The sequence below is a fragment of the Fulmarus glacialis genome, unplaced genomic scaffold, assembly GCF_000690835.1.
Source record: "Fulmarus glacialis isolate BGI_N327 unplaced genomic scaffold, ASM69083v1 scaffold16, whole genome shotgun sequence".
NCBI lineage: Eukaryota > Metazoa > Chordata > Aves > Procellariiformes > Procellariidae > Fulmarus > Fulmarus glacialis.
This window is the reverse complement of record NW_009219772.1, coordinates 35,610-62,093: the sequence shown is the minus strand read 5'-3', so window position 1 is coordinate 62,093 and position 26,484 is coordinate 35,610. Positions and strand designations below refer to the sequence as shown.

Below are 26,484 nucleotides of genomic sequence, written 5' to 3'. Positions count from 1 at the left end.
TTAGGAGATAGAGCTGAGGAGTTCTGCTTTCAGAAGTGCTACAGCAATGTTCTTCTAAGTAAAAAGAAAACAAAAGCAGTATGATACCAACTTGAAAAAATAACTTGTGCAAAACAGTGTGGTAACCCTTTAGGCTTCTGTGATGGAAATGAAAGCAGAAGTAGAGTATTGAAACAAACATTTAAAAATGTGTGTACAAGCATGGGTTGTCTGTTCTGATGTAGAGTAGCGTAGGACGCCATCTTTCAGCTTGTTTAAATCTGAAGACAGCTCAGTTTTTCCTCAGACCTGTGGCTCACTATGTAGTTAAGCTTAGCAGTGCAAAGCTTGCTTTTCTAAGTACTTTTTGTGGTCTTTGCTAGGTGTAGTCCGTGCACCGCGTTCTGATAACTTCTGGCATTGCATTAAACGGTAATTTTGTGTGGCGGTAGCCCTTCTCAGGATGTACTCCATGGCAATCATCAGATGCTAAAAGCTTAAGGGTGCCATGTAATTCTGCTCTGTTTCCTTGGTAGGATGTAGTGTCATGTAGCGCAGAACTCTGTGGACCTTAACATATTGCACACAAATTACGTATCTGAAATGTCCACGGAACAGAGAAACAAATGGGTTTGGAACATAAAATAAGCCTAAGGGAAAACATAATGTGATAAAAATATAAATAATATTAATATTGTCTTGAAAAGTGAGTGCATATGGAATATCTTGTCCTTACAGCTTTTTATGTAGGACAATAGTCCCAGCAGCATATTTGACAATGTCTTTAAAAGTTTTTTCTGTCACAGTCCTCTCAACGAACAGAAGGTTTTTGGGAGCTGTGTTCACTACATGCCTAGTTCTACTAAAATTTCAGTAACTTTTAGAACTGTATGAATTACCTATTTAGGTGATTGTTAACAATTATGTAAGTAAATGTAATATAACAAATTATGCTTAGATGTATCCAAACTGAGGTGCAGAGAAGAGGTAGAGTTAGTTTCTAGTTAGAAGTTTTTAGGTTTTTGGCCTGTTTTTCAGAGGAGCTGAGTACAGTATGCTCCTGCTGATACCCATTTGATTTGTCAGAGTCTGCAGTGGTAGTGCCTGGTCTGAGGTCTGGCGCTGGCCCTTTACACGTGATCTGCTTTTTCTTGTTACTGAGCTAAACCTCCGTATGGCCAGAATTTGCACAGATTGCCCAAATGAACTCGCTCAGCCTCCGAAGGTGAGTTGCCGGTGAGCTTCTGATGCATGCTCAGCAGAGGTCTTGGCAGCCTTCCTCCCTGCATCTGTGGAATGAGTTGAGCTTACAAATCAGCAGGCCTGTAGCTGTGCATTTTCCAGAACAGGAAGCCTGCTCTGAGGGACTGAAGGAAACCTGGTTGAGGAGGGAGATGTTAAGGTTATCGGGTGACAGCACGTACTATCAGGCTGTTGTGTGATAAGCTTATGAAGCTGTTTCTGCAAGGCAAGAGGTACGTTTTTGCAGGCAGTATTAATTGTTTTTTGTCAAGGCGGGTTGAAGCTACCCTTACCTCTTCCGGAACACTGAATTCAGGGGAGTTATTTTAGATAAACATGTTCTGAGACTATAAATAATAAGCCATTAGAAATTTGCATGGTCCCTTTCTACATGCATAGTATTTTTGGAAATGTTAGCTTCTGTGCAGGACTATATCACTTAATTTTTTTTTTTTAAGCCCTTCTGAAGAGTGGGAGAATACAGTGGAAAATATTTGAAATTAGTATTACGTAGTTTTCCAGTTTGTAGTCTAATGCATAGAAACTGTAAGTTGTGCTAGACAAACTGTTCAATATGAAAATTTGTTTACCAATCTTGTCTTTCAGTTACAAAGGTGGCTCAACTGTACCTCACGTTGTAGTTGGGTAAGAAAGATTCAGTTTCCCACTCCTGAGAATGGGAGGCAAAACAGAATGGAAAGTAGCTAGAGTTAGGAAGAGAGATCAGGACGAAAGACCAGGACGCTATAACAGAGGGGTGCAGGAAATGGGTGGGAGTTGAGGAAGCGCGTTATTCCTAAAATGTAAAATTAATGTAAAATCTAGCAACTAAGCATTGAAACATACTGAGAAAATTTGCCCCTCAAAATAATAGATTGTTATGGACACAATAGCTTTCACTACTATTGCTTACATTGTTTTCTTCTGTTGATTTATGTGGAGAATGACTGTGGTTCTGCATGATTTTTCTCTCTCTGTTAGGTTTTAAGGTTTTTTCTTTCCCGTTTCTTCTTTTTTGTATGTTTCCTGTAGTAAGGAAAGTACTCGCAATGAAGCTCTGAACAGTTAGGAAATGTCATGTTCTCTCCATATCCTTAAGTCAGCTCTGTTCAGAAGTATTATGTTTGTGTTGGAACCCCATTAGCCCACTTTAAAGATGTGATCAAGGACCCGCAAAACATGTCAGCCCTAAAATTATGCCATGAAGTAGTCCATTAATTTTGTTTAGCATTTAATTAAGCAGTTAATGTTGAGATTTAGCTTGTTAAAATGTCTGACTATGAGAGATTCTGCAGATATGAGTAAAACTACTTTGCTTTGGTTCTGCAGAAAAAAAAAAAAAATGCTTAGCATTACAGTTGTGAGGGAAAATTCAGATTATTAACCAATGATACAGATAATACCTCCTTCAATCCATAAAGTCTGAAACATAATGCATTTATGCCATGAGTACGTAGATTATGCTTTACAGCTGCCATTTGTAGTGTAGGCATACTTCTAGATTCCCAAATGTGGTGCAGATCAGAAACTCCCAAGCAATACTGGCTGAGCTGATATGAATGGTTTCAAATAAAGAATAAAAAGAGCTAGCTTCAGTCCTGGAAGAGTCATCACAGTAGTCCTACTAAGAGATGAGGGAACAATGCTAATTTTCCTTCATATTATACTGGCACATCTGTACTGTCTGTAGTCCTAGAACCACTTCAGGCATAGCTAGTGTAAGTAATTCTGTTCTGCGCTGTTACATCGATATGCCTTAGGAGCCATAATGAACCAGACCCAACTCAGGGGTGTGCACAGCTAATGTTTGCTGAGGCTTGAATGCTGCCAATTCGGAACTGGAAGTTTAAGAATCAGCTTTTTGAATCTGTAGTCTTTGTTATTTACATGGCACAATATATTTATGTGAATATTCAGTATGAATATTATGAACAGGATCAAAGATTATGAAAACCTTTAGCCTATCGAGTATTAGCGAAAATTTAGAGAAGTTTTGGGAAGAGGCTAAGAAGTTTTGTAAGTTACAATCGGTTGTCACTCATTTAAAAGATTTTCAAAAATTCGTGGGCCTATCCATGCATGACTGATTTTTCTTATTGTTTAATTCATGTAATTTTAAGTTTATTTATAAGCAGAACTAATTAAGCCTTCTTTTTTACAAATTTATGCTTCACTAATTTCCTGCTTTACTAGCAATTTATAGTTTCATTCCCTTCCTTCCGCAGATCCCGGTACTGTCAGCTTCTTTCTGTGTCTACCATCTATGGGTTGATCAATGTGTGGCATATGCTGTGTGGTCAGTTCTGACCTGAGTATGGGCATATTTCTTAGCCAGTGTATAAATAACAAGGCCATATTAATACTCGGGTCTCTTTCTTCTTCCAAATTTAACGAAACTTCTTGTAAATCCATATATTTAACACATTTGCCTTTTTCAAATATGATTAAAATTGGCGGTGAGATAGATATAGTCCAATCACACCTCATTTTCTCTGGAAAGTTATTGAAATAGCTTAGTTTTCAGATTGGGAAGGAAACCCTCTCTTTCACAATGTGAACAGTGTAGTGTGTTGCTATACTGTATTTTTGAGTTTGGGATGCTGCATCAAAGGCTTTGTATGTATTGTTCTTCCATCTCATGGCTTTCTGCTTCCTCCTTCCTCTCCACAATCAGCAAAGTAGTTGGAGCCTATTAAATCTTAAGCATGAGTTAGCAATCTCACATCATGTCTTTCTATCTGTGTCAAGGAGAATGGTGATCGGTGTTGAGCAACTTGATTTAAAAATTCCTAATACAATAAATAACAGACTTTCTAGACTTTCAGTGGTAAGCTGTTGAAGAGAGATAGGATGAGAAGATTAAACACTGAAGAGAAAGCTTAAAAACCACCAACAAAAAAAAAACAAACCCCAAACCCTAGAAAAATAAAATTCGTATTTATGAAGAGAAAGATTGAGCACACTATGGTTAAAGACAATATACTCCTATGGTGTTCCCTCAGATTGCCAGAAGCATGCCTTTGTATGTGTTTGTGCTTTGGCTGTTATTGGAGGGAGATAGGCAAATGGAAGTGCGCAACCAAAACATTTACCCAGGATGCTGCATGGAGGAGATGAATATTTAAGAAGCTTTTGGCTCTGGCTGCTGTCAAGGTGGTTGGTTTTAGCAGGTGATGACGACAGGAATAGGTCAGGGGAAAGGGGAACGGAAGCTTCACCACACAGTTCTGTGTGTCCGGTCTCCTCTGTATGGAGTTAAACCAAACCGTTGAAATGTGAGCATGGGATGAGAGGCTGGGAGGTCATTTCCTCATATCTGCATGAGTCTTGGCTTCCCTGTCCCAGCAGCTGTTGCCACCAGATTCTCTACAGCCTCTTGCCTGTATGCGGGAACTTTTTGAGTTAAGACTCAGTTAAGAGTTATAATGAAGGCAGGGAGTCAAAGACTTCTCTGAATAAGGTGAAGTTTTCTTAAATAAGTGGCTACAGTTCCCAGTCTGTTCATCCTGGATGCTTGCAGCTGAGCTAGTGCAGTGAGCAGTGTGAAATCGAGGGGGATGCTGGTGAAATGTTTTGGTGGGACTAGGGAGCACTATGCAGAGAGCTGGAAGTGAGAGAAAGTACTGAGCACGTGTGGTTTCTCTAAAAACCAAAATGCCTTTTTTTAATCTCTTCTTGTCATTTAGTAAAGGTCCTGGGAAGGTTCTTGGTCCCAGTACACTAATGCTCTTGTAAATTTGTGAGGCAAATATGATCAGAAGACTTCTGTCTAGAAATACCTTATGATGCTTTCTAAATTGTATCATTTTGACATTTTAAAGAGAATATACTTTTACTTTCACAGATTAAGCTGCCACCAATGATGGAAATCATAACGGCTGAACAGCTGATGGAATACTTAGGTTAGTAATTACAGTAAATGTTTTCAATTATATGTTATACTTATTAGTGAGTAGTAATATAGGAGAACTGTTTTATTTATTTACTAATTTTAGTTTTACTTGAATGCATGCTTCAAGAAAACTACTTGCGGTATTCCATTACTCATGCTTTTCTGTTAACTGCTTTTAGAAATTTTCTGTATTGCTTTCCTAAGTGATTAGTCTAGTGATGCAAGTTGGTATGGCTTAGTACACCAACACATTGGTAGATTTAAACTTATTCATGTCTCTTACAATGTTGTTTTGTTATAGTTGATAGAATGTAGTGAGTCAACTGTGCCTTTAATTGTCTGCAGTAACTCTAATCCTTGGTAGTATGACCCAATTAAAATAACAGGAAAAATTAATTTGGTCATCATAGTGATTGGGGTCTCATGTGCAGGCACTACTCCATTATCAGATTCAGTCTTCAGCAAAACTGCAGCTCTTTCCATCCGACAAGTCTGTAACTTCAATAGCCTGGAATGATCCAGGTGTTGAAAGTGCAGTTGCGATAGTACTTAAGCTATATGTACCACAGTTCTTTCCCTTTGTAGCCTAACAAATATGATACATTCGAGTTAAATAGACTAGGTTTGATTTTTCTTAAGCAGGAGGAAAAAAAACCTTACTATATTTTCTGTCCTTTTTTTTTTTGCTTGTGAAGAATGTAGCTTGTTCTTTTCAAAAGCATATCACTGAATCTTTCAGTGGAAGAAAAAAGTTAATTATATAATTTAAAAAAAAAAGTCTTAAGAAATCTTGCTGCCTGTGTCTAAACATTTCTGCTAATTGTATTGGTAGTATAATAGTATCTGAAGTCACTGCATAATCACAGTTGGCTAAATGTGTGTATTCTTTCTTGAAGGCATATGTTAGCTTCTGGAATTATCTTATTAAATTGAATAACAAAATTACCTTCTCAAATTATTTAGGTTCTTCTTCAGTCAACAGGATTAGCAGTTGCCAAATGGTTCTTCTACAGCTTAAAAAAAAAAAAGAAAAGAAAAGCCCTTCAGCCACTTTGAACAATCTGAACTTTATCTGATGATAAACTAGGAAACATGTAATGATATTTTTCTTTGAGTAGAAACATTTTTTAGGAATGGAGCAAGGGAATAAATACAAAAAGCATTGAAATAAAATCTGAAAAATTTGGGAGAGGCAGTTTATGGATACTAGTCACTAAAAATTTTATAAATCTTGAATCCCAGTGTGTTGATTAACTGATTAATTATCTTTGTATTGTAGACACAGATGGAATACAAGCCTTTCAGAGTTATTGGTGTATGGAAACATATGCCAAAGTGTTCATAATATCAGTCAGGATAAGTGGTTGCATTTTAAATGGTTATGCAATTACGTATCTTATTGTGAACAGTTTGACCTTCTTATATTTTTAAGTTGAGGCACAGAGGGAGGTAAATTTGTGAATAATTAAGAGATTGGTATGATATCCCAAGAGACTCTGAAATGCTGCTTTAGTAACAATGTTGGCCATTTGAATTTTGTTTCTTAATATGATCTTATTATGTACTTTATACTCCTATTTTACTCCATAATTATAATTCAGGTTATAAACCAATGTGATCTCATTAATTTGATAGAAAACTTCAATGGTAGTATTTATGATCAGTCAGCTTCAGTCAGAAGTGTTCATAGAAATGTTGAGGCTTTGAGTGTGGAATAAACTTAATTTTATTTTTGCTTTTTTAGGAGACTATATTCTTGATGCAAAACCTAAAGAGATATCTGAAATTCAGCGTCTAAATTATGAGCAGGTAAGGAGCTGCTCCTAAAATACAATTGCTTGTATCTGGAGGAACTAAAACTTTCTTCTCACCTCAGGTTTATAATCTTGTTAAAAAGCAGAAGCGTACAAACCATTATTTGTAGTTAGTTTTTCCTTTTTTAGTAGGCTTGCTGTAGAGTATTATTTATAAATACTTCCTATTAGTGAAGAAAAACTCAGTATCTATTAACACAAGAAATTATTTTATTTTGCCTGCAATGAGCGTAATGAAAGAACTTTGGTTTTGTTGAGGAATTATAACACGGAAGTACAGATGGAAGTATATAGCAGGGTGGTTGCTCTTTGAAGTCTTCTATTGTGCGTCCTTCAGTGTACTCTGTTCTGTGATCCCTGCTAGACTTTCTCTGAGGATGTAAACTGAGCAAGAAAGAGATCTCTGTTCTTAAGTGGTGATGAACAAAAAGAGGTTGATTCCATATTATGAAAGGCATTATTATTTGCAGTGACCACTATTTTTATGTCATCACAGAAGTCTTTCTGTGTTAAAGATAATGCTCTTAGCTTAAAAAAATACTGATGTAGTATATATTATCTTGGAGCGAATTTTTCGAGCTCTGTCTGTGGTCACAGCTGTTTTTTTGATTACTCATGGAAAAGTGATTTGAATTTATTATAGGTGTTAGGTTTCAAGCTAGTTCTATTTATTATCAGGTCGTCTTTTCTTACTGTCATTCAGTATTGAAAACCAAATCGAGTATCTGGGAATAGTTGAAATTAGAATGAAGATTGAATGTGGATTCTTTTAATAATAATCCAAAACATGACTTGTATCAAATTACTTTTATACTTGATATCTGGTACCTACTAATGAAATGCACTTCTTAAATAAGGTGGTTTGGTTTGCTATTGTAATGATAAAAACTTTAAAAAAACCCAGTCTGAGCCAGATCTTGAAAATTACTTGCAAATCTTGCTAAATTCTAAATCTTGTGACATAGCAAAATTGTCAAAATGATGAAGCAACATGTAGTGGGAGCTGTTACCTTCCTGGTAATAGAAACTTTACATAACAGTGCAGTTAAAGGGCTACAAGTAGTAAAACCTCTCATTCATAGCAGCCAGTCTCAGGTGCAGATACTGGATAATGATCATGACAGTGTTTTATAGCTGTGCTTTATCAAGTAGTTTAGAAGCTCTTCTGTGTAAGCTTCAACTTTTCTGAGAGCTTTCCAGGTTTAAATCTGCTTAGTAACAAGGAAGTACGTCTGTTTATAAACTTAATTTAGGAGTTTTCAGAAGTTGCATCTAAATTGAAATTACTCAAAGTAGGAACAAGCTTATTGTTCTACTGTCATTTTATTAAGGGAAAAAAGTACATTTAAACTTGCATACCAGTAAGAGGAGTAGCTTAATTCCTTCGGCTGAAATGCTGAGGTTGGTGAACATTAAATTTTTGCTATGTGCCTTAATGAAACCATGCTGTTGCATGTGTAAAGTGTTGTGCAAAGATCTGTAGGAGAGAATACAAGTTTTGTTTTAGAACTCTGTTGCATGCTGAGAGATGTCGAAAACTTCTTCTAAGATCTAGGTAACATTCATCTTTCCAACAGTTGCAAAGCTGTGCCTAGAATTGGATCATGAAGTATTGAATGATGTAGCTACTTCACTTAGCATGCCTACTTAGTGAGTGTTGTATGTTTTAATTGGTACACTCTTTACAATATCAAGTTACAAGATGTATAGCCTAACTTAAACTGACTACTTAAAAATAGTAAGGTCTGCCTTACGTTCTAATACACAGGTTTGTGTTGGCATTCTGCTCTAGCTATTAATGTGTGCACTAATGTGCTGCAGAAGTGAATGTTCAAGTTAATGTGTTGATTATGTTACTGTTTAATGGATTCAGTTATTTGTAATTTTTCTGCATTTCAGCAATTTGCTTTTAATTTGATAAAATAACTCATCACTATGTACCCCACTTACGCCTTGTTAGCCTACCTAGCTCTTTAATAGCTTTCTCATTATTCATCCTTTATAGTCAGTCATCTTTATTCTCAGTTTTTGTCTTCCCTTATTGATTCCATTAATTGTGGTTCTTGCCACTGACTGTCTTATCATTAAAAGACAACAACAGAGGCAACTGTTTCTAACAATCAGTGGTTTTAGTCTGTGAATCTTTTCTGTCTCCCATCTCCTTTCCAATCTGTTTGGTTTTTGTCATGCTTTTTTCCTCATTGTTGCAATTCTGAATTCCTCTTAAGCAACAGAATATTGCAAAACTAAGCAAATCCCCCACCCCCAAAGCAAAAGAACCCCCCCACCAGACCAACAAAACCCCAACCAAACAAAAAAGTGCCTCAGTTTCCCTGAATCTTTTGCAAATACTTTCTGATTGTACTCTTTGTGGACTTTTCTCACTTGGTGGAAAATTCTTATTCCTGCATGTCAGGAAACTTATTTGTCTGTTCAAGTGCTGAACCCTCAAATCAGAATTGGCAAGTAGAACTGTGTAGATCTGTTTGTTTTGTTCATTCATTATGCGGTGGCAAGTACTTCAGCCTGACTCATAAGGCAGGACTTAAAAGGGGAGAAGAAACCTCAAGAGAGTCCCCTAGAGATTCCCTTATAATCCAGTTCTTCTTGCAAACATTAGCTTGTGGCTATGGGAAATGAGCTAAAAGAAATAGGAGCTGCCTAAAAGCACCTTATGAGTGTAGAAGAAGAAACAGTCAGATAAAGCTGATCGGAGGGAGAGTTCTTACTTTGCAGATCTCTTCTGGCTCAATGAGAATGAGTAACATGAATATGCATTGAAACAGTTGTTTACCTAATTCCCCTTTTGTAAATTATTTTTTTTCGAAATGTTGAATTGATGAGTACTAAATGATGAAGGGTTACAAGCATAACCACCAAGTGTACAAAGCTCTATTTGGTCATCTGTTTTTTTTCTTTCTGCTGTCAGAATATGAGTGATGCAATGGCGATTCTGCATAAGTTACAGACTGGTCTGGATGTCAATGTGAAGTTTACAGGTGTACGAGTGTTTGAATACACACCTGAATGCATAGTGTTTGATCTTCTTGATATCCCCTTGTACCATGGATGGTTAGTGGACCCTCAGGTAACTTATTTTTTTCAGTAATTCAAACAGAACACAAGTTATTCTGAATTTTATTCGGGGGAGGGGAGATGTTTCAGAATTTTAACTGGAGTCAATAATTATTATAGTAATGAATTTTTTCAATCTAGTCAGAAAAATTGGATTCTGTTCAGAGAGGAGTGAATGCAGACTACGCATTTTTTAGTGTGGTAACTTTGCAGAGACTAGGTCTAAAGTCAAGCTAACTTTGAAAACTTTCTAGGATGTATTCATGACTCTCTAAATGAGAATTGTAGGAGGTAGGAAGTTGCCAGATATGGTGTCCCAGTCATTGTTTTTGAAAGCTTGTTAGAGAACACTTGGAAGGAATGCAAGGTTACTTTCCTCCTTTCTTTAATTCTGATTTACTAGTCACTGCTTTTGAGAACTGAGGATGTTAGAACCAATTAGAGAACTGCATCTTTAACAAACATATAATTTATTTTTAATGATACTATTTAAATAAACAGCAAACTGGTACTATTTACTTAGGGGGAAACTAGTGAGTTTGGCTGGAATAATCTGCCTCAGATTTTTTTTTTTCTTTTCATGCCTCATTCATGAAAGTTGCTGTTCTCTTATCCCCTTGGACTTCCCCCCCGCCCAACTGAGCCAACTGGTGCCTCATTCTCTCCTCCCTCTGCTTTAGCAACAGCTTTTGATGTTAAGCGTTAACGTAAGGATTTAAAATGGGAACTAAGACCACAAAATGTTTAACAGTCTGGGCTAAAACTTTTTGGCCAAGTATTTTTAGGGGGATAACGTACTCTCTCTGTTGAAACTCTTCTTATTTTCTTACGAATAATTGCCATAGGCTTAGAGTTGTGTTATGTTCTTCACAAAGGTAAGTTCTCTGTTTTGTATGCTGTTCCTTCCTGCTCCAGGTTGCTGACATAGTAAAAGCAGTTGGTAACTGCAGTTACAATCAGCTAGTGGAGAAAATCATTTCTTGTAAACAGTCGGACAACAGTGAACTGGTTAGTGAAGGTGGGTAACCTTTTTCTGTGCTTTATCAAAGTATGTACCTTATCAAATCTTAGTTACATGTTTTGTATGTGGGTCTCGGTATGGAGAGATACAAGTGTAAAGAGCGGCATTCTGTCTGCTGAACTTCTTTCCCTGGGCAGGCAGACAGCACTGTGCTTGTCTTCTAAACTTCTCTGATGCAATTTCCAAACCAAGAATCGGCCTCATTCTCTTGATCTATTAAATACGCTTTTTAAAAAGCTGGAGAGAACTTCCTTTTATGAAAAGGTATTATGGGTAGCATTCAGATTTCAACTTGGATATATATTATCTGCTATTATTAGAACATTACTTACATACTACATGATGACAAGGAAAAAATCAGTAATCCTAGAAGTTGATATAGCATTTCTGAACATGAGAGGGTTATCTACAGTATTGAGGTTTTAGAATTTTCAACTCGTTTTCCTCTCTCTGAATGTGTTCCCTTAGATTTGTGGTAATAAGGGGGCATCTTAGTAGGGAGAGGTATAAATAATATTACCATTGTAACCAGGTTTTATATATTAGGAAGTACGTAATAGACACACGTAACAGTATGTATTGCTTTTCGTAGGATTTGTAGCTGAGCAATTTCTAAATAACACAGCTACACAGTTGACATACCATGGACTGTGTGAGTTGACTTCAGCTGTCCAGGAGGGAGAGCTTTGTGTGTTCTTCAGGAACAACCATTTTAGCACCATGACCAAATACAAGGTATATTCAACTATGTCTTTACTGTTGTGGTTTGCGTTCTCATTTCAAAGCATCTTGTTTTCCCCCTGTCTTGAAATAGAAATAAATTCCAGTTTGTTGTTATATGTAAGTACAGCTTATGGTGAATATAAGGTCTGTAGCAAATGTTAGTTGTGAGTTATTGATTACAGTGTTTTAGATTATCGTTTAAATCTTCTTGTAGCTCTTCCCTTTATGGTCAGTTTGCTCCCTGTGTTAACTCCTTTTGTGGTTATGTATAATGACATACATTTCTTATATGGCGTAAATTTACTTGCAGTTTGTGACTGGCAATGATAATGTTAACGAATTTATTGAATTTCTTGTTTCTGAGATTATAAGACTTTGCTTTATATTCGGGCCAGTAGATGAGTAGCTCTACCGTGGTGTTCAAAATACCAAACATTTGGAGAAGTTGAGATGAGCTATTGGTTCCCTTTGTTAGGGAAGAGATTTTTTTTTTTTTTTTAATCTGAAACTGGGGAAGCAAAGTGGTGAGAACTGTGAAAGGAGTATTCCAGAATACGAAAAGCAAGTGACAATTTGGTTAATGCTTCTGGGACTCCTTACTCCATGGAATGGAGAATCTGGCTTGGCAAGTTTACAATCATTTATGGAGCATCTTCGTTCTAACACAAGTTTGCCTTTGTTAGGATGATAGTGTATTTTTACGTATCTGACTTGGACAGAAAGGGGCACGGTCAAATTGTCTTCCAAGATTTAATCGTTCCCTTCTCTTCAGTGATAAATGTGAATATTTTGAAGTAAACTTTTCATTGGGTTGCAATGTCAAATCATACTTACCGTTAGACATTTCTCTCAAACATACGTATGAGTTTTTACCTTTTTATAGAGCTCTTGAAATTATATTTTTGTTATTTAATTAGACTTTAATTGCATGTACACTTGCATTTGGTAATGGTAATACATGCAAACATGTAACATACAAAGCCATTAAGGAGCCACTGTTTTCGCCGACTATTATTTGGTAATGTCATATACCTCATGTGAATGGCACTAACTTTTCCATTTGGCAGTACTAGTCCTTTTTTCTCCCTCTCTCTGTTAATCTTGACTGTCAATGCTTATCTTTGGCATAACTTTTGAATAAAAGTTATGTTTTGAATAACTACTCATAAGATGAGCTAAAACTCTGAATAGTCCTGATAAATAATGATCAACTCTACAAACAGGTAACACATTTGGTTTTCTAGTAGCTTCTTAGAGCACATCTAAGATTTGTTTTTAATCTACGTACAATGATATTCTCTTAAAGCAGTAGGACAGGTAAAAGTATCTTTCTCTTCCCTTCCTCCGTTTCAAAAAAAAAAAAACAACTATGGAATATATCTGTTTATAGTCAAAACTGTAATTGTTATATTTCCTGATGAAGCTAACTTATGTCACAATTTTAAGAGGTATCGTTTTGCTTCACTCCATTTTTGTAAATTTAGGTCTTGCAATAGTTAGTAGTAGTTTGTCATGCAAGCCCGTACATTGTTTTATGGTTGCTTTCGTTATGGGGGAAAAAACCCCAACCTCAAAATAATTTGGTTTTAAAAAGAAAATACTAAGTAAAAGTACAGATGTACTTTCTGGGTACAAATGGTACCTAGAGGTGCAGGAAACCTTTTTTACTTCATTTAAAGGATATTCCAGGTAAAATACTTAAATCCTCCTGGAAATCATTCATTTTTGTGCTATCATTAAAACTTTTAAAATATAAAATATTCTTTGTATTAAACACAGTCAATGAGTATCACTTTGACCTTGTGAATTATAAATACAGAGTTTTGTTTGTAGAATGCAGACTGTTGTCTTCTGCAGCCCAGTATTTAGATTAAAGACTGAAACCTGGTGTGTGTTTCAGTGCTTTACCAACTTCATACTTGTAAACATAGACTTCTCAGTTGAGATCCTTTTTCCTTAAAGAAATAAAATGCAACACTTCAATGAGTTAAATATCCTTAACCAATATTAATAACACAGAACAGGTTAAGGCAGTGAGTAAAAATCTGTGTCGGAATTTTAGCTGTAAGAACTAAGTCCAAGTCCTAAGCAATATTGAGTTAAAATATTTGAAGAGTAGTAGTATTTGTTAGTTGTGTATTTAAGCTTTACTGCTACTAAGTCACTATGGTTTTAATCTTGTCCTTTTTGAGAAGTCTTAGACTTCTGAAATGCTAAGTTTTGGAATATGGTCCATTACTCTTGTGTTTCATAGTCATTATGGTGACCTCACTTGCACCTGGTGTTCAATTTCCATGTTATCTACAGGCTTTTAGTTCCTGGGGTTGTCACTTTTAAACAGCGTTGTTCATTTTGCCTTGGATTTCTGGTGAGTGGTACGTTATAGAATTTGCGGTATCAAGAAACTCTTAATAAAGACAGAAATCTTCATTAATTTATTTTTAAAAGTCAGCAGTAACTTTTCTGTCTGTTTCTAACCTACCTAGCTATTTGCAATAGCTATATTACTAGGTATTGTTTCATATCAAGAAGTCAGAAATAGGCTTGACTTGGGCTTTTAGCCAAGATTAGCTACCCAAAAATCTGTGGATTTCCAGGATGCTTATATGAGTGCCAAACACATTGTTGTCACAGAGTTGAGATTTTTCTCTTTGCTTTACTCTTTCCTTTCACTAGGTTTAATGCTTGCTTTTAATGGTGTTTCTTTTACTTCACGGTTTGAGCAGTAGTTAGCAGTAGCTGGATTATGGAGAGAAGTCCATTGGTTAGGAGAACTGAAGGCACAACATACGCCAGAGAAAATGAACGTGTAGAACTTCTAGGGGAAGAACTATGCAATTTGTTTGTCTTTCTCTAATACTGCCCTTCCCTCTTCCTCCCTCAAACCAATATATGGAAACATACAAACAAAACAGTTATGAAGTTAAACAAAAGGGAATTCTACGTGTAAAAAAAGTTACATACATATAATAAAAACTTGTGTATTTTTAGAAACATTTACACTTTGAATAATTAGCAAGAATTTATAATGAAAATCCCTTAGGTACATCAGGCTGTTAACTATTATTCTAATGAAGCTAATACTTAAACTTTTATTTGGAAGCTTTCGTGTATCATGCTGACTTAAGTTCAATGGGGTTTTTTTGAGGACGATATTTTAGTGAAAGGACTTGGATTTCAGTATGTTGTATTTCAAAGAGAGTAGAATGTAGGTTGATCTTAACTGCATTTACTGTAGGAAAGAAAAAAACCAGATCTCTAAGCTTTTGAAAGGAAATGCAGAAACTTGTTCCAGGTTCTCTTGTATGCTTATCTTTTCTAGAATCGGCTTTAGGATTGAGGAGCAGGTGTGAATAATTTAAGAAAAAGAAATACTTGGTGATACGCAATAAATCAAAGAGCAAAATTTGTAAATCAGACACATTTTAAAGTTCAATATATCAGTTTTTCTAATAAAATGGATGAACCCAAATAGCCTTAGTTCTGCTCTATGTTAGTGCCACATAACAATCATACGATTGTGATTGAGCCATTTTTAATTTTGTGGTACTTGGTTGAACAGATTTTTTTTAAGTTTCATTAGAGTTCTTTATACATCCCATCTGGTGAGCTTGTTTTAGAGATAATTGATATTTTCTGTTTTTAAACATATTATATATGATTTATGTGTCATTCCTTAATAAGGGATAATCTTGTGGATATTTTAGAGCAGAAATGGGAGAGGTGGAGACTGGTAACATCCTTTGTGTATATAAAATCCTGTTTTTTAAGTCTTTATAATAAAGAGTTTGCAGTATTTGTTATTTGACACACAATATCAGTTTAAAAATAGAAGATTTACTAACACTGACAACACTTTACCCACTTATACTGAGTTTAGAGTGGCTTTCCACTGTCACATCAAAGGATCTTTACCTTGGTTTTGGATTGCTTATTTTAGGGGGCTGTTTTACTGAGAGCATGTGAAAGTGTGAATAAACAGTGCAGTATTCTGAATTCCTGTATCTTTGCTTTGAAAACTTTTGCATAGGCTGCTGTTACAAGATGTTGCACAGTGCCAAGAACTCCTTGGAAATATTAGGCATACTAGTGCCCAACTAGTATGATTGTTAGGCTGGTTTATCTATTCATGCTTCCTTTGTGTCCAGGGTCTCTATTGACTCCAAGAGGTTTTTTTTTTGCATGGATAGTAAAGGAATTTCTAAGGAAGGGAACTGGAGTGACTCCTCACAAACCTGCTTTCTTTTTAATACTATTTTTTAATTGCTACTAAATTAACAATAATAAAATAGGTGGTGTTTTTTAACTCTTAAGTGCTTCTTGCATGATCAGAAATAGAGTGGTTATGAACATACAGCAACATTATGAATACCTGGTATAGATTAGGGAGGTATCAGTGCTGTTAGATACTGTAGGCAAAAGCTTATTAACAGTCTCTGCTAGCAGATATTTAAAAAGCATTTCTACACTAGTTACGGCGATGAAGATAATACTTCAGGCTTTGAGCTGGACAATAATAGGGGAGAAGTTGTATTACAACACTTTAAAAAATATTATTAAAAAAAGAGTATTTGCTTAGGAACAAGAGAAAAAGCAAAAGGGAGAACTGTTTTTAGTTACTCTCACTGTATTTGAAAATATTTGCTACTGTTTTGAAATATTCCAGTTCAATATGTGGACACTTCTAAAAGGTTAATCTTCAGGCAGGTAAATATTGTGCCATTTTTACATATCTTCCAAATTCCTGCCTCTGGGAGTAGGAGTTAAATGGAAAGGGCTCATTCAATAATAATTTTTCTGTTTTAGATACAGCATTCACTTTAAAATTGTGGAAGTTGAGGAGTAAAGTAACAATAGTAGAAAAATGGGCGCAGTGAGTTTTTTCAGAAATTGCTATGAAAACTTTTGAAGTACTCTTCCTCTAAAGACTAGAGTGTTTTCTTTTAAAGCTGTTGAGTTAATATCACAGTGTAATTGTGAAGATTCACAGATTGCATTTCAGAATAGACCACCAGTTCCATTAGAATTTTACTCAGTTTATATTATTTAATACAGTCTTGAATGATTAATATTTTACTATTCCTCTTCTGAAAATTGAATGAAATTTGCATGATACAATGTTGTCATTTCTGATTGAGTTTGAGTATTAGGGTTGTGTTTATAGGGAAATTATGTAACGTATTTTTAAAAATTTCATTATTGCATATGGAAGAAAAGCAAATATGGCAATTCTGTAATATATTAGACATCTGTCGAAGTATGGTGAGTGTTAGTCAATAATGGCAGTTCAGTTATCAGATTCTTAATCTCTTTCACTATTATTTGCCATTTACCTGAATAGTCATTTATTCTACTACTTGTCCCTTTCATTGCATATTAATAGTCTTGGCTCATGTGACTCTCTGCTCATTTTCAGCAGTTAAAGATGAGATTTTTTTTTTACCTTTGCTTTTCATTACACAGATAATAAATACATCAAATGATAATTCCCTAGATCAAGGAAAAACAGGACTGTAAAGAGGGGATCAGTTTGGTAAGAATATCTTAGTTCAGTTGGAACATTTTTCCCGCTGATGTGACTGTAATACAACCTATTTTCTTTACTGAAAAGTAGCAAGACACTTACCTGTTTGGATTTTTAAGTATATGTGTTGCAATTATGTTTTCTAGTTTATAAATGTTGGGTTTCTGTTTCAGAACTCAGCACAGACATTTATTCAAATACAAAGTATATTTCATAGCAATAATTACACTTTTTCCTTGGGCATTTAAGGTGATGTCTGAGTTTGACATAGTAGAGGCAATGTATATAACTTCTTAAAAACTCATTTAAATATTTTTTTCCTTTTCTTAGTAAGTGTACAGTTTTTATTCTGAGGATTACTCTGTTGAATCAAATGGTGTATACTTTTAAAAAAAAATCTTAATTTTCTCTAACAGTTAAAACATTCAGATAGATTAGACTAATCTCAAAACAATAGCACTCATTCATGTCAACATAAAACACCTTCATAAAAACCAAGGGATCTGATCCAGAAGTCCAAGAGAACATTTACATAGACTTTAAAGGGTAGGGCTTAAAACATTTGTCTCTACTGTATGCAGCTATTGGACAGATGTTTGGTTTTCCTTTTCAGTTTTCTAAACTGCTGGAAACTTTGCAATTGGCATCAGAACAAGTAGTTTAAAAGCATTAATTTTAATTACTTAATCTGGTCATTAAATTAACCCAGGAAAGGAGGTCTTGTAACCAGTAACATCACCAGCAGCCTACATCTGTTTGCATTTCAGAGGGATTTTTTGTGCAAGCAGAAGACTAAGAGATCATTCTTTGGGAGAACAATCTTGCTTTTATCCTTAGCTTTATTTCAAGCTTTTTATATGTGAAACTATAAAATCTGGGCATTGGTCTACAATATCTAGATATTGATTTTTAGGATAAATAATTATTCATAACTTTATTGTAGGCACAGTTTACCTTAACAGTTACGTACTTGAGACTTTCTTTTATTGTTTTGTTCCCTGTTGACAACAGTTATTAGTAGATATTATTGCTGTATATTATGTGCTAGCATTTTTGCGGGCAGCGTTAATCTGTGAGACTGTGTATTTATTAAAGAAAAACCAAACACATTTAAAAATAAACCTAAAAGATAAGCTGGTAGTACTTTAGAAATGGCCAGTTAAGATTTTTATGAAGGTAGAAACACATTTATTTTGTAAAGTATGATACTGTTCTTGGCAAGGTGTACTTGAAAAGCATATTTATGTACATATCGTTAGCTGAATTGCATGACCTTAGTGGGCTGATCATCCTGTTTTAGCTTTAACCCTGACTAGAAAGCAAAAGCAGAATCAGGACTGTGATCTAGCAAGTAGAAAACTGGTTTTTACCTTGTTGAAAGTCTCCTTCCTAATTTTTTAGTTCAGTGTAAATAGATGTTTCTACACTTAGTAATTCTTACTGATTCTTTCGCTGTGCTCCGTCTTGCCCTTTTCCTCCTTGTGTGTTCCACTGAGTGGAGCTGAAGTGCAGAAACTCTGTTTGGTAGGCTACAAATGTGGTGTAAAACTATTGGACGCATCAAGTCAGAAATCCCAGTTTTATATTGATTGTATATTGCTATCTCTTAGCAGCTAGACTGATCTCATGATCTGGTAAGTGCTGGAGATTGGTGGCTGGTTCCTGACACCAGGCATGTCATTACTTAGTGCGGCTCAAATTTAGAGACAGTGTGAAGGTCATGTGATAAAAAGATTTTCTCGTATCACAAAATCCCCTCAGTGGAATTTGGGTGTGCCGGTGAAGTTGGCCTGTGAGCCTTCAGGATTGGGAAGAGAACATGCATGGCATTAAAATAGTGCCTGTAAAATCAGTCCGTACATATGGCCTCTATTTGCTTGTTGCAAGTAGAAGGAACAAAACCAGTGAAGTTCTAGGAAGACTGATATTCTGTAGAGATGAGTAGCTACATTACACCTAATACAAAAAGAGCTGACTCCTCTTATTTTGTATATGAAACTGAAAGTTGTCCAATTATTACCAGAAGTTACATGAATATGAGCAATATTATGAGGGTCCTTGGGAATCTGTTTGGTTTTTTAGAAATTCCATTAAATTATACTAATACGCAGTAGAGATCACAGCACTTGATAAAAAAAACAAAAAGGAAAGATGACTTTGGATCTCTGATCTGTGCTTTCCCATTGTTCTTTATTCCAATAAAGTGAAAAGGAACTCTGTTTCTTCACAAGTATTAGGGAGCCTGTGTTTGTTGGTTTGCTAGGTTTTGTTAAAGTGAAGCAGCATGTTTTTAAACTATGCAATTGGTATTGGAATTGGAATGGTATTGTTTAAGTAATGTGGGGATACGTAATGCAGTTTATTGTCTTTCATCAGGGAGCTGTATTAAAATGTTTTTTGGTTTTTTTTTTAATTTACTCTAAGATGCCTTTTTTAAAATCAGTGTTCAGGTATAGTTCAACTGAGGAAGTCTTAAAACCAGAAAGTAAGGATGTGAATTTTATTTAAGATTGAAACAGTTCTCTATTTCAAACAAGAGTTAGCTTCAAAATATTTTTGAATGACAGATGCTAGTTTCTAATCCCATAAAGGTAATGATATACGTTAATATTTGTGTGTAAAAAGTTCATCTTACAACAATTGGGAGATTATGAAAGCATTAACATTTTCATATTTCAGTATTATTATAAAGCTACACTGTTTATGAGCTGTTTAAAAAGTAATTCAAAATGTATGGCATAATAGAGGAAAACTTGACCCCCGCCTTTTTTTTTCTTTTTAGGTATGTTTGAATCAATGTACTGGTCAAAATAAAATTTAAAAGATTCAAATACACTTACCTTAAAGATTCCGTGATTTTTTTTTAACATTTTTTTTAAAAGACTTCTTATGTATAAGATGCTGTGAAATAGGTATTCTGTGCAAATTGGAAATCTTGTGAAATTATTTCCTTGTATTTTCTTTGGATGAAGAAGTAGCATTCAGTTTTTAGGCAGGTTTCTGAGGGAAAGATGATTCCTTAGATCATGTTATGTGATCAGACTTGTTGGTGACAATTGTATTTATATCTGTAAGCTCACCTGTGCTGGGGTAACTGCCATTCCAAAGCTTGAACATAAGTAGTGTCCTTTGTGGGGTTTTTATCTGTTCTGTTTGGCCTTTTGTATAAGTGCATCTTGTGGTATTAGGTAATAGAACAATTGCTACATGTGAATCTTGAAATAATGTTTTTGTTACGTCGTATGGCCTACCAGCTGCAGAAGGGGTGGCTGTAAACTTAGTAGTAAACTTAGATTGAAGAGATCTGGTTTTAATTTCAGCATCTCTTACAGACAGCCTTTTAATGACTTGAGAGGAATCCGTGAGCTAGTTCTGTACTTGTTGAATAGGGGTGATGTTTTCATTTTTTGCCTGTTCAGCCTATGAAATCATTAGAACAGGAACTGCTTCTTGTGTTTTGGTACATCTTAGCACAGTGATCTTTGAGAATCCTTTGTGTGCTGCTGTAATAAGAATAGCAAATTTTTGTGGATGTCACAATAAACTTTGATTTTTACAATAAGCTTTGATTTTTACAGCTAAAACACTGCAGCAAGTTTTGCATTGAGTATCTTGATCTGCTACATTCAGTAATATTAATGGGAGCTTCAGTCTTAATGTGCTGTATGGTCAGTAATAACATTCTTGCTTTGGAGTATAATTCTAAAAACACTATAAAAAGGCTAGGATAAGATTAAAATCTAATGTAAATTTAAATTTAAACATGGATTTTTGTGCTCCTTTGCTGTCCCTCAAACATGCAGCACTATCTCCTTGAGACCCGCTTTTATAATTTCCCTTTGATTTCAGCTCCTCTCTCATTCCTTCACCCTAAGATTGCATTTCATCCTTCCTTGGCTTCTGGACTTGTTAGTATTGTCTCTTTCACTCCCAGACCAGCCCATTTTATAATTTCAGAGTTTGAAATCGAGAAATTTGGCCTTGTGGAACTGTAAAAAGGCTGAAATCCAACACAAGCAGTTGTTGGTGACAAGTGATAGCAAGAATCTTAAATTTATTCCATTGAAATAAACCTCAAATTCTATCAAAACCCGTTATAAAACATGAAGTCAGAGATGTGGTCGTTTTGTGGTAATGCCTCTTGGATTATTTGGAAAGATCATCTTTGTCTCCAGATCTTGCCTTTGGAATTTAATTTGTCCTGGGATTCAAAATCTACATTGTCAGTCTTGAGGTATACTTCTTAGGTGTGTTTCCAAGGAGTTAAAGGTATATATTCATGTTTTATATTAATTTTTAGTGAATATGAACTTTTATTAATAATGAAAAATTACAAGATGGAATACAGAAATTAAGTGTGGCTGTTAATTTAGCAATAAATACTAGTATCTGGTGTTTTAATGCTGTATACTGATTAAATTTTAAACTTGCTAAAAAATCTAAATGAACGTTTTACTGGAATGCAACAGTTGTATTAGCTGATCACTTCTGCTAATTATATCAGGTTGTAAAAGATTATTTTTTTAGTTCTACAGTTTTTCTTTATTCTTCTGTATAGGGTCAGCTTTACCTGCTGGTGACAGACCAGGGCTTTCTTACAGAAGAGAAAGTTGTTTGGGAGAGCTTACACAATGTGGATGGTGATGGAAATTTCTGTGATTCTGAATTCCACCTACGGCCTCCATCAGACCCTGAAACTGTCTACAGAGGGCAGCAGGATCAAATAGATCAAGTACTGGGTTTTTGCCTTTCTATTTTATTTTTCTGTTTGTTTGTGACTATATATAACAATTACTACGTATTTTTGGTCACATATGTATACTTACAGGGATGTATATGTATGTGTATTCATGCATATATAGGATTATAAAAAAATTCCGTAGATACTTAGGTTGGGGTTCCCAAAAGTGCTACTTCGAAGTATTAACATGACTTCAAGGGAGGAGGAGTAAGACCAGCCATGAATAGTTTGGAAAATCCGATTTTAATCTCTCAGAATTCACTTCTGCAGAGAACGTATTCAGGTGTAATGTCACATCTGCCTTGTATGTGGAAATAAACAGCACTGAAATTCATTTCAACTCATTAATATTGTCATAACTGAACTTTATCTTCTCATGCCCACTTTGCTGAATGTAGGACAAAAACCATACCAGATCGTGTGTGATGGTGGTTATTTGTCATTCTTAACTACATATAATAGTTTCCAGAAGTTGTGTCTGAGACAGGACTTACTTGTACCAGTTAATGCATAAGCACATAGCAAGACAAGGCTTCTTGGAAATCTTACATTCTGAACAAGCAAAATAAATTTATCTTTATAATAATCACCATTAGTGTTTTTTAAATACTGGGAAAAAAAATGAATAAGCAGATGCTTTTTAATAAATTCAAGCACTGTATCTCTCTTGTAGAATAAAGAATCTGGCAGAGGTAACAGGGCTATTAATATCTTGAGTTTGCTGTCTGTTTGGATAGATCCAAAACTACTGTTTGATTATTTTCTCATCTGTTTAGGAGTTAGTGCTCCTTACTGATGTACTCTCAACACTGTTCAGTAGAGTGGGGACAGATAACTCTATCAAGCATAAATCGGAGTTTTAATTAGAAATAGCAAATTACAAAGAGCTTCAAAATCTTTACTTCTACATAGAACTGGTATGAGCTGACACTGTCTTTCTTTTGCTGCTGTCCAGGTAATTGAATTTAAACCTGAAAGCAATTTTTTTTCAATTAGCTTTTGTGTTTTGTATGCTGTGACATAGGCACTGCGAAAGGAGAAATGTAAAGTAGCTGCTTTCAGCCTTTCTGCAGTTCAGGTTTATGAACAGGTTCTAAAACAAAGTCCTGTTTTCCATGAGGTAAATGTATTTAAGATGAGGCTGGGGGAAAAGGGATGGTACTGTGTAGCTGCACATGCTGAAAAATTCCCTTGATGTGACTTGGCTCTTTTGTATGTGAAAGAGCATTAATAAACAAGTTTACTGTTTAGGATTATCTGATGGCATTGTCTCTACAACAAGAGCAGCAAAATCAAGAGATTAACTGGGAACAGATCCCAGAAGGAATCAGTGATCTAGAGCTAGCAAAGAAGCTCCAGGAAGAGGAGGACAGGAGAGCTTCTCAGTACTATCAGGAACAAGAACAAGCAGCTGCTCAGGTCCAGGTAAGAAAGCATTATTACAGAATATGATCATGACTTTTAGAGAGTATTAACTTAATAGTTACATATTAGACACATTTACGTTTGTAAGTGTTTCAGACTGATAAGACTGCCATTTACATTCTATACAGCAAGTGACAAGATAATATAGGAATCTTAAGAAATATGCTACAATTGGTGGAGTATGCATGCAGATACGGCAGTTGCTGCCACTTAAATACTTTAAAGCAGGCCTAATGTTCTAAATTAGGGTTTCATTCATACTATTTAAGTTGGAATGATGGGATGAGTTAATTCAAGGTTACAAAGATTGTATTGGCTAATATTTTACATTACTTGCAGATTAGCATTCAATTAAGAGCTTTTTGATAGTCGAAGTTTTGTCTTTATTTTGTCTTGCAGAAGTTTGTTGCTTTACATTTTTAGGTGTTTCAGTCTATGACATCATGTGAATTCTATTCAGTCCTGTTTCAAATTAGGAAATTAACAGTTTTTCACAGTACACCTTTCTGTCCCCTCCCCATCCCCATAAGCAGTTGCATTCAAAATGCTTGGAAAATGTCATTCGTGCACACGTATATACGAAATTGCCATATAACTGAATCTTGTGTGCAAGAGGCAATATTTAAGTTGGTGTTCTGGATTCAGGGAGTTCTTAACCATTGAAGACTTTCTAAACTGCTTTTATTTCCAAATATGTAAAAATAATCTATATGAAGGCTGAATCTTTGGCCTGAGGCAATTCAGAACCATTAACTGATGTGCTTGTTAAGCATGAAACAAGAACTTTGGCAATTAAAAGTTGTGTTATTTCCACTGCTTACTGCTTTAATAGAATCATCAGTAGCTACTTCTAACAGAAAGACTCACTACTGCTGGCTGCGAAAAGGTAGAAAGAACTGAAGAATGTGCTTAACAGGACTTAATGGCATGCTCATTTGCAGCTATGAATGGATAACAGCTGGAACAGATGATGAATTAACAGAACTTATGTTGCCTTTGTATACCAACCCCCTTGCCAAGTTCTTAACTAGTTTCTAGTCACAAAAAGCTGCTGCTTTGCCCTATCTAGCTGTCAAAACCAATACTTTCACTCTGCAATTTCTGAAATGTGGATTATGTTCTTATGAATGAAGCTAGGCAAAAATTCCAGTACAGTAATACAAAAGTGCCAGAAAATGCTTGAAGCCAAATTTTATTATTGAAACAACCGATCTGAATATGTGGACACAATAGAAGGGATACACAGGACTTAAAATAATTTTCAGCTGACTTTGTTTCTTAGAAATAAGTAGTTTTGTGGCAGTTCTGGAGTATTTATACAGAAAGACCATACCTGAATTCTGCTGTTTGCATAACAGTTAAACTTTTGTTTGTGAACTTGAACATAGAGTAGTACTTCAGGCTTCATCTACAATAATGTTTGTTTTATTCAAGATTTTATTTTTTCTACGTAGCAGGTGCAAGGTGCTGCTTCTCCAGCAAGTGGAAGACAATCTGGGAGTAATGAACGCAAACGTAAAGAGCCTCGAGAGAAAGAGAGAGAAAAAGAGAAGAATAGCTGTGTTCTCTTGTAATAGAAAATGGATTTAATCTGGAGCCAAGTGCATGTCCTCAGAAGCAAAAACAAGGAGTAAAAAGGAAGACAAACCTGTTAACATGCCGCCTGTGCCTGATTATCCCATGGATTTTGTTCATGTTTCAAGAGAGGATGGGTGACTTTGTTACAATCATACGGACTTTCTTCAAAGTCATAGTGCGTGCTGCTCAAGATGGAATTCCAAATCACAGTTGGATGCGGCTGTGCTTTGAGTTAGTTATAAGAAATACTGCACCTTGTAGCTGAACATACAAATCATGGCAAGTTTTGTGTCACAGTGACATCCATTACTCATTACATCAGTTAGTAAGCTATCTTATCTTCTACTCTAAACAAAGGAGGTAATTCGTTTTGTGTAAGACTTTTTCCTGAAGTCTGTACACTAGCACAACAGAATTCTGTGTTACTTACATGGTATGAAACTGTATCTTAGGCTGGGTATAGTCTTCACGATACAAGAGCCCAAATAACAGCTGGGCACTGCCTCCTCAATGTGTCCAGATTTCTTTGCTTCTGGATCTGGTATGTTCGGTTTTTTGAACCCAGATTTATACTGTGTTACTGCTATCATTGCACCTCCTGGCCAGCTTTCTTGCCCCAAGAGTATGTGACTTGATAGGCATCATACAAAAAATTGTCATAAAAATGGGGCATTTATTAATAAGCAAGATGAATATTGTTTGCTTTTCTTGCAATTACAAACTGGGTATGGCAACTCAGATGTTATCAGGGTTAAACAAGTAATTTTATAGAGAACTTCTTTTTCTTTTAGTATTTTTTCTCTTGTAGGTAAACTGGACCAGATAAGTTCTTATTTATTGACCTCTCCATATGATAGGTGAATGATGAGAGGAAACTAAGGTCTATAATAATCACTATTCTATGTAAGAATGCAGAGTTAAAATAACTAACTATCTGCCTTTTTTCCAGAAGTACCTTGGACTTTAACATGACGTTAACATGTCCACTTGTGTATTTAAGCAAGTGTATTGTAGTTAAAACCACACTTTTTTGTTTGTTTTATAAATCATGTATCCTTAAAAAGCACACTTCTGAAGGGTGACAGAGAAGCTAGGCTGCTCTCTGAGATTGTTTGGAAAGGTGGTCAGGTGTAATATTTTGTTTTTTAAATCACCAATTTAGAATTTTTGGAAACCAGATTTTTCTAATTTATGGGAACCAAATAAACATGTTGTGTCTTGTAGTATTTATAGAATACAGAAACAGAATACTTGCTGAATTTTGAGGGAACCACAAATCTTCCTCCACTTCCATTAAGTCAATAACAATTACTTTCTTGCTGAACCTTTTTGATAAAAATTTCTATTTAGCAATTTGTAGATACTTTTGAAAAAGGCTGCTTCTCCTGGACAAGTTATGTATTCATGCTCTAAGCCTGCTTAAGTGCACTAGTATACAATAATCTGGGAAAGCTAAGGCAGCCAGGTGGA

At 35.3% G+C, this 26,484-nt stretch overlaps 1 protein-coding gene across 1 annotated transcript; it reads left to right on the top strand.

The window, feature by feature from the left end:
- The first annotated feature begins 1,181 nt into the window (after window positions 1-1,181).
- FAM63B (family with sequence similarity 63, member B) lies at window positions 1,182-26,484 on the top strand. Its single transcript, XM_009580473.1, has 11 exons — window positions 1,182-1,204; window positions 1,828-1,866; window positions 3,447-3,517; window positions 5,043-5,123; window positions 6,858-6,922; window positions 9,857-10,015; window positions 10,918-11,020; window positions 11,616-11,758; window positions 21,829-22,002; window positions 23,263-23,436; window positions 24,891-26,484. Exons 1-11 carry the CDS (start codon window positions 1,182-1,184, stop codon window positions 25,008-25,010), a joined length of 1,152 nt encoding a protein of 383 aa, XP_009578768.1. The 3' UTR covers window positions 25,011-26,484.

Excerpts from the sequence above, each read along its gene's own strand:
- FAM63B (XM_009580473.1), top strand. The coding sequence starts at position 1,182 with ATGAACTCGCTCAGCCTCCGAAG. Across the intron at positions 22,003-23,262 it reads AGCAGGATCAAATAGATCAA|GATTATCTGATGGCATTGTC; the intron begins GTACTGGGTTTT and ends TTTACTGTTTAG. Across the intron at positions 23,437-24,890 it reads AAGCAGCTGCTCAGGTCCAG|CAGGTGCAAGGTGCTGCTTC; the intron begins GTAAGAAAGCAT and ends TTTTCTACGTAG.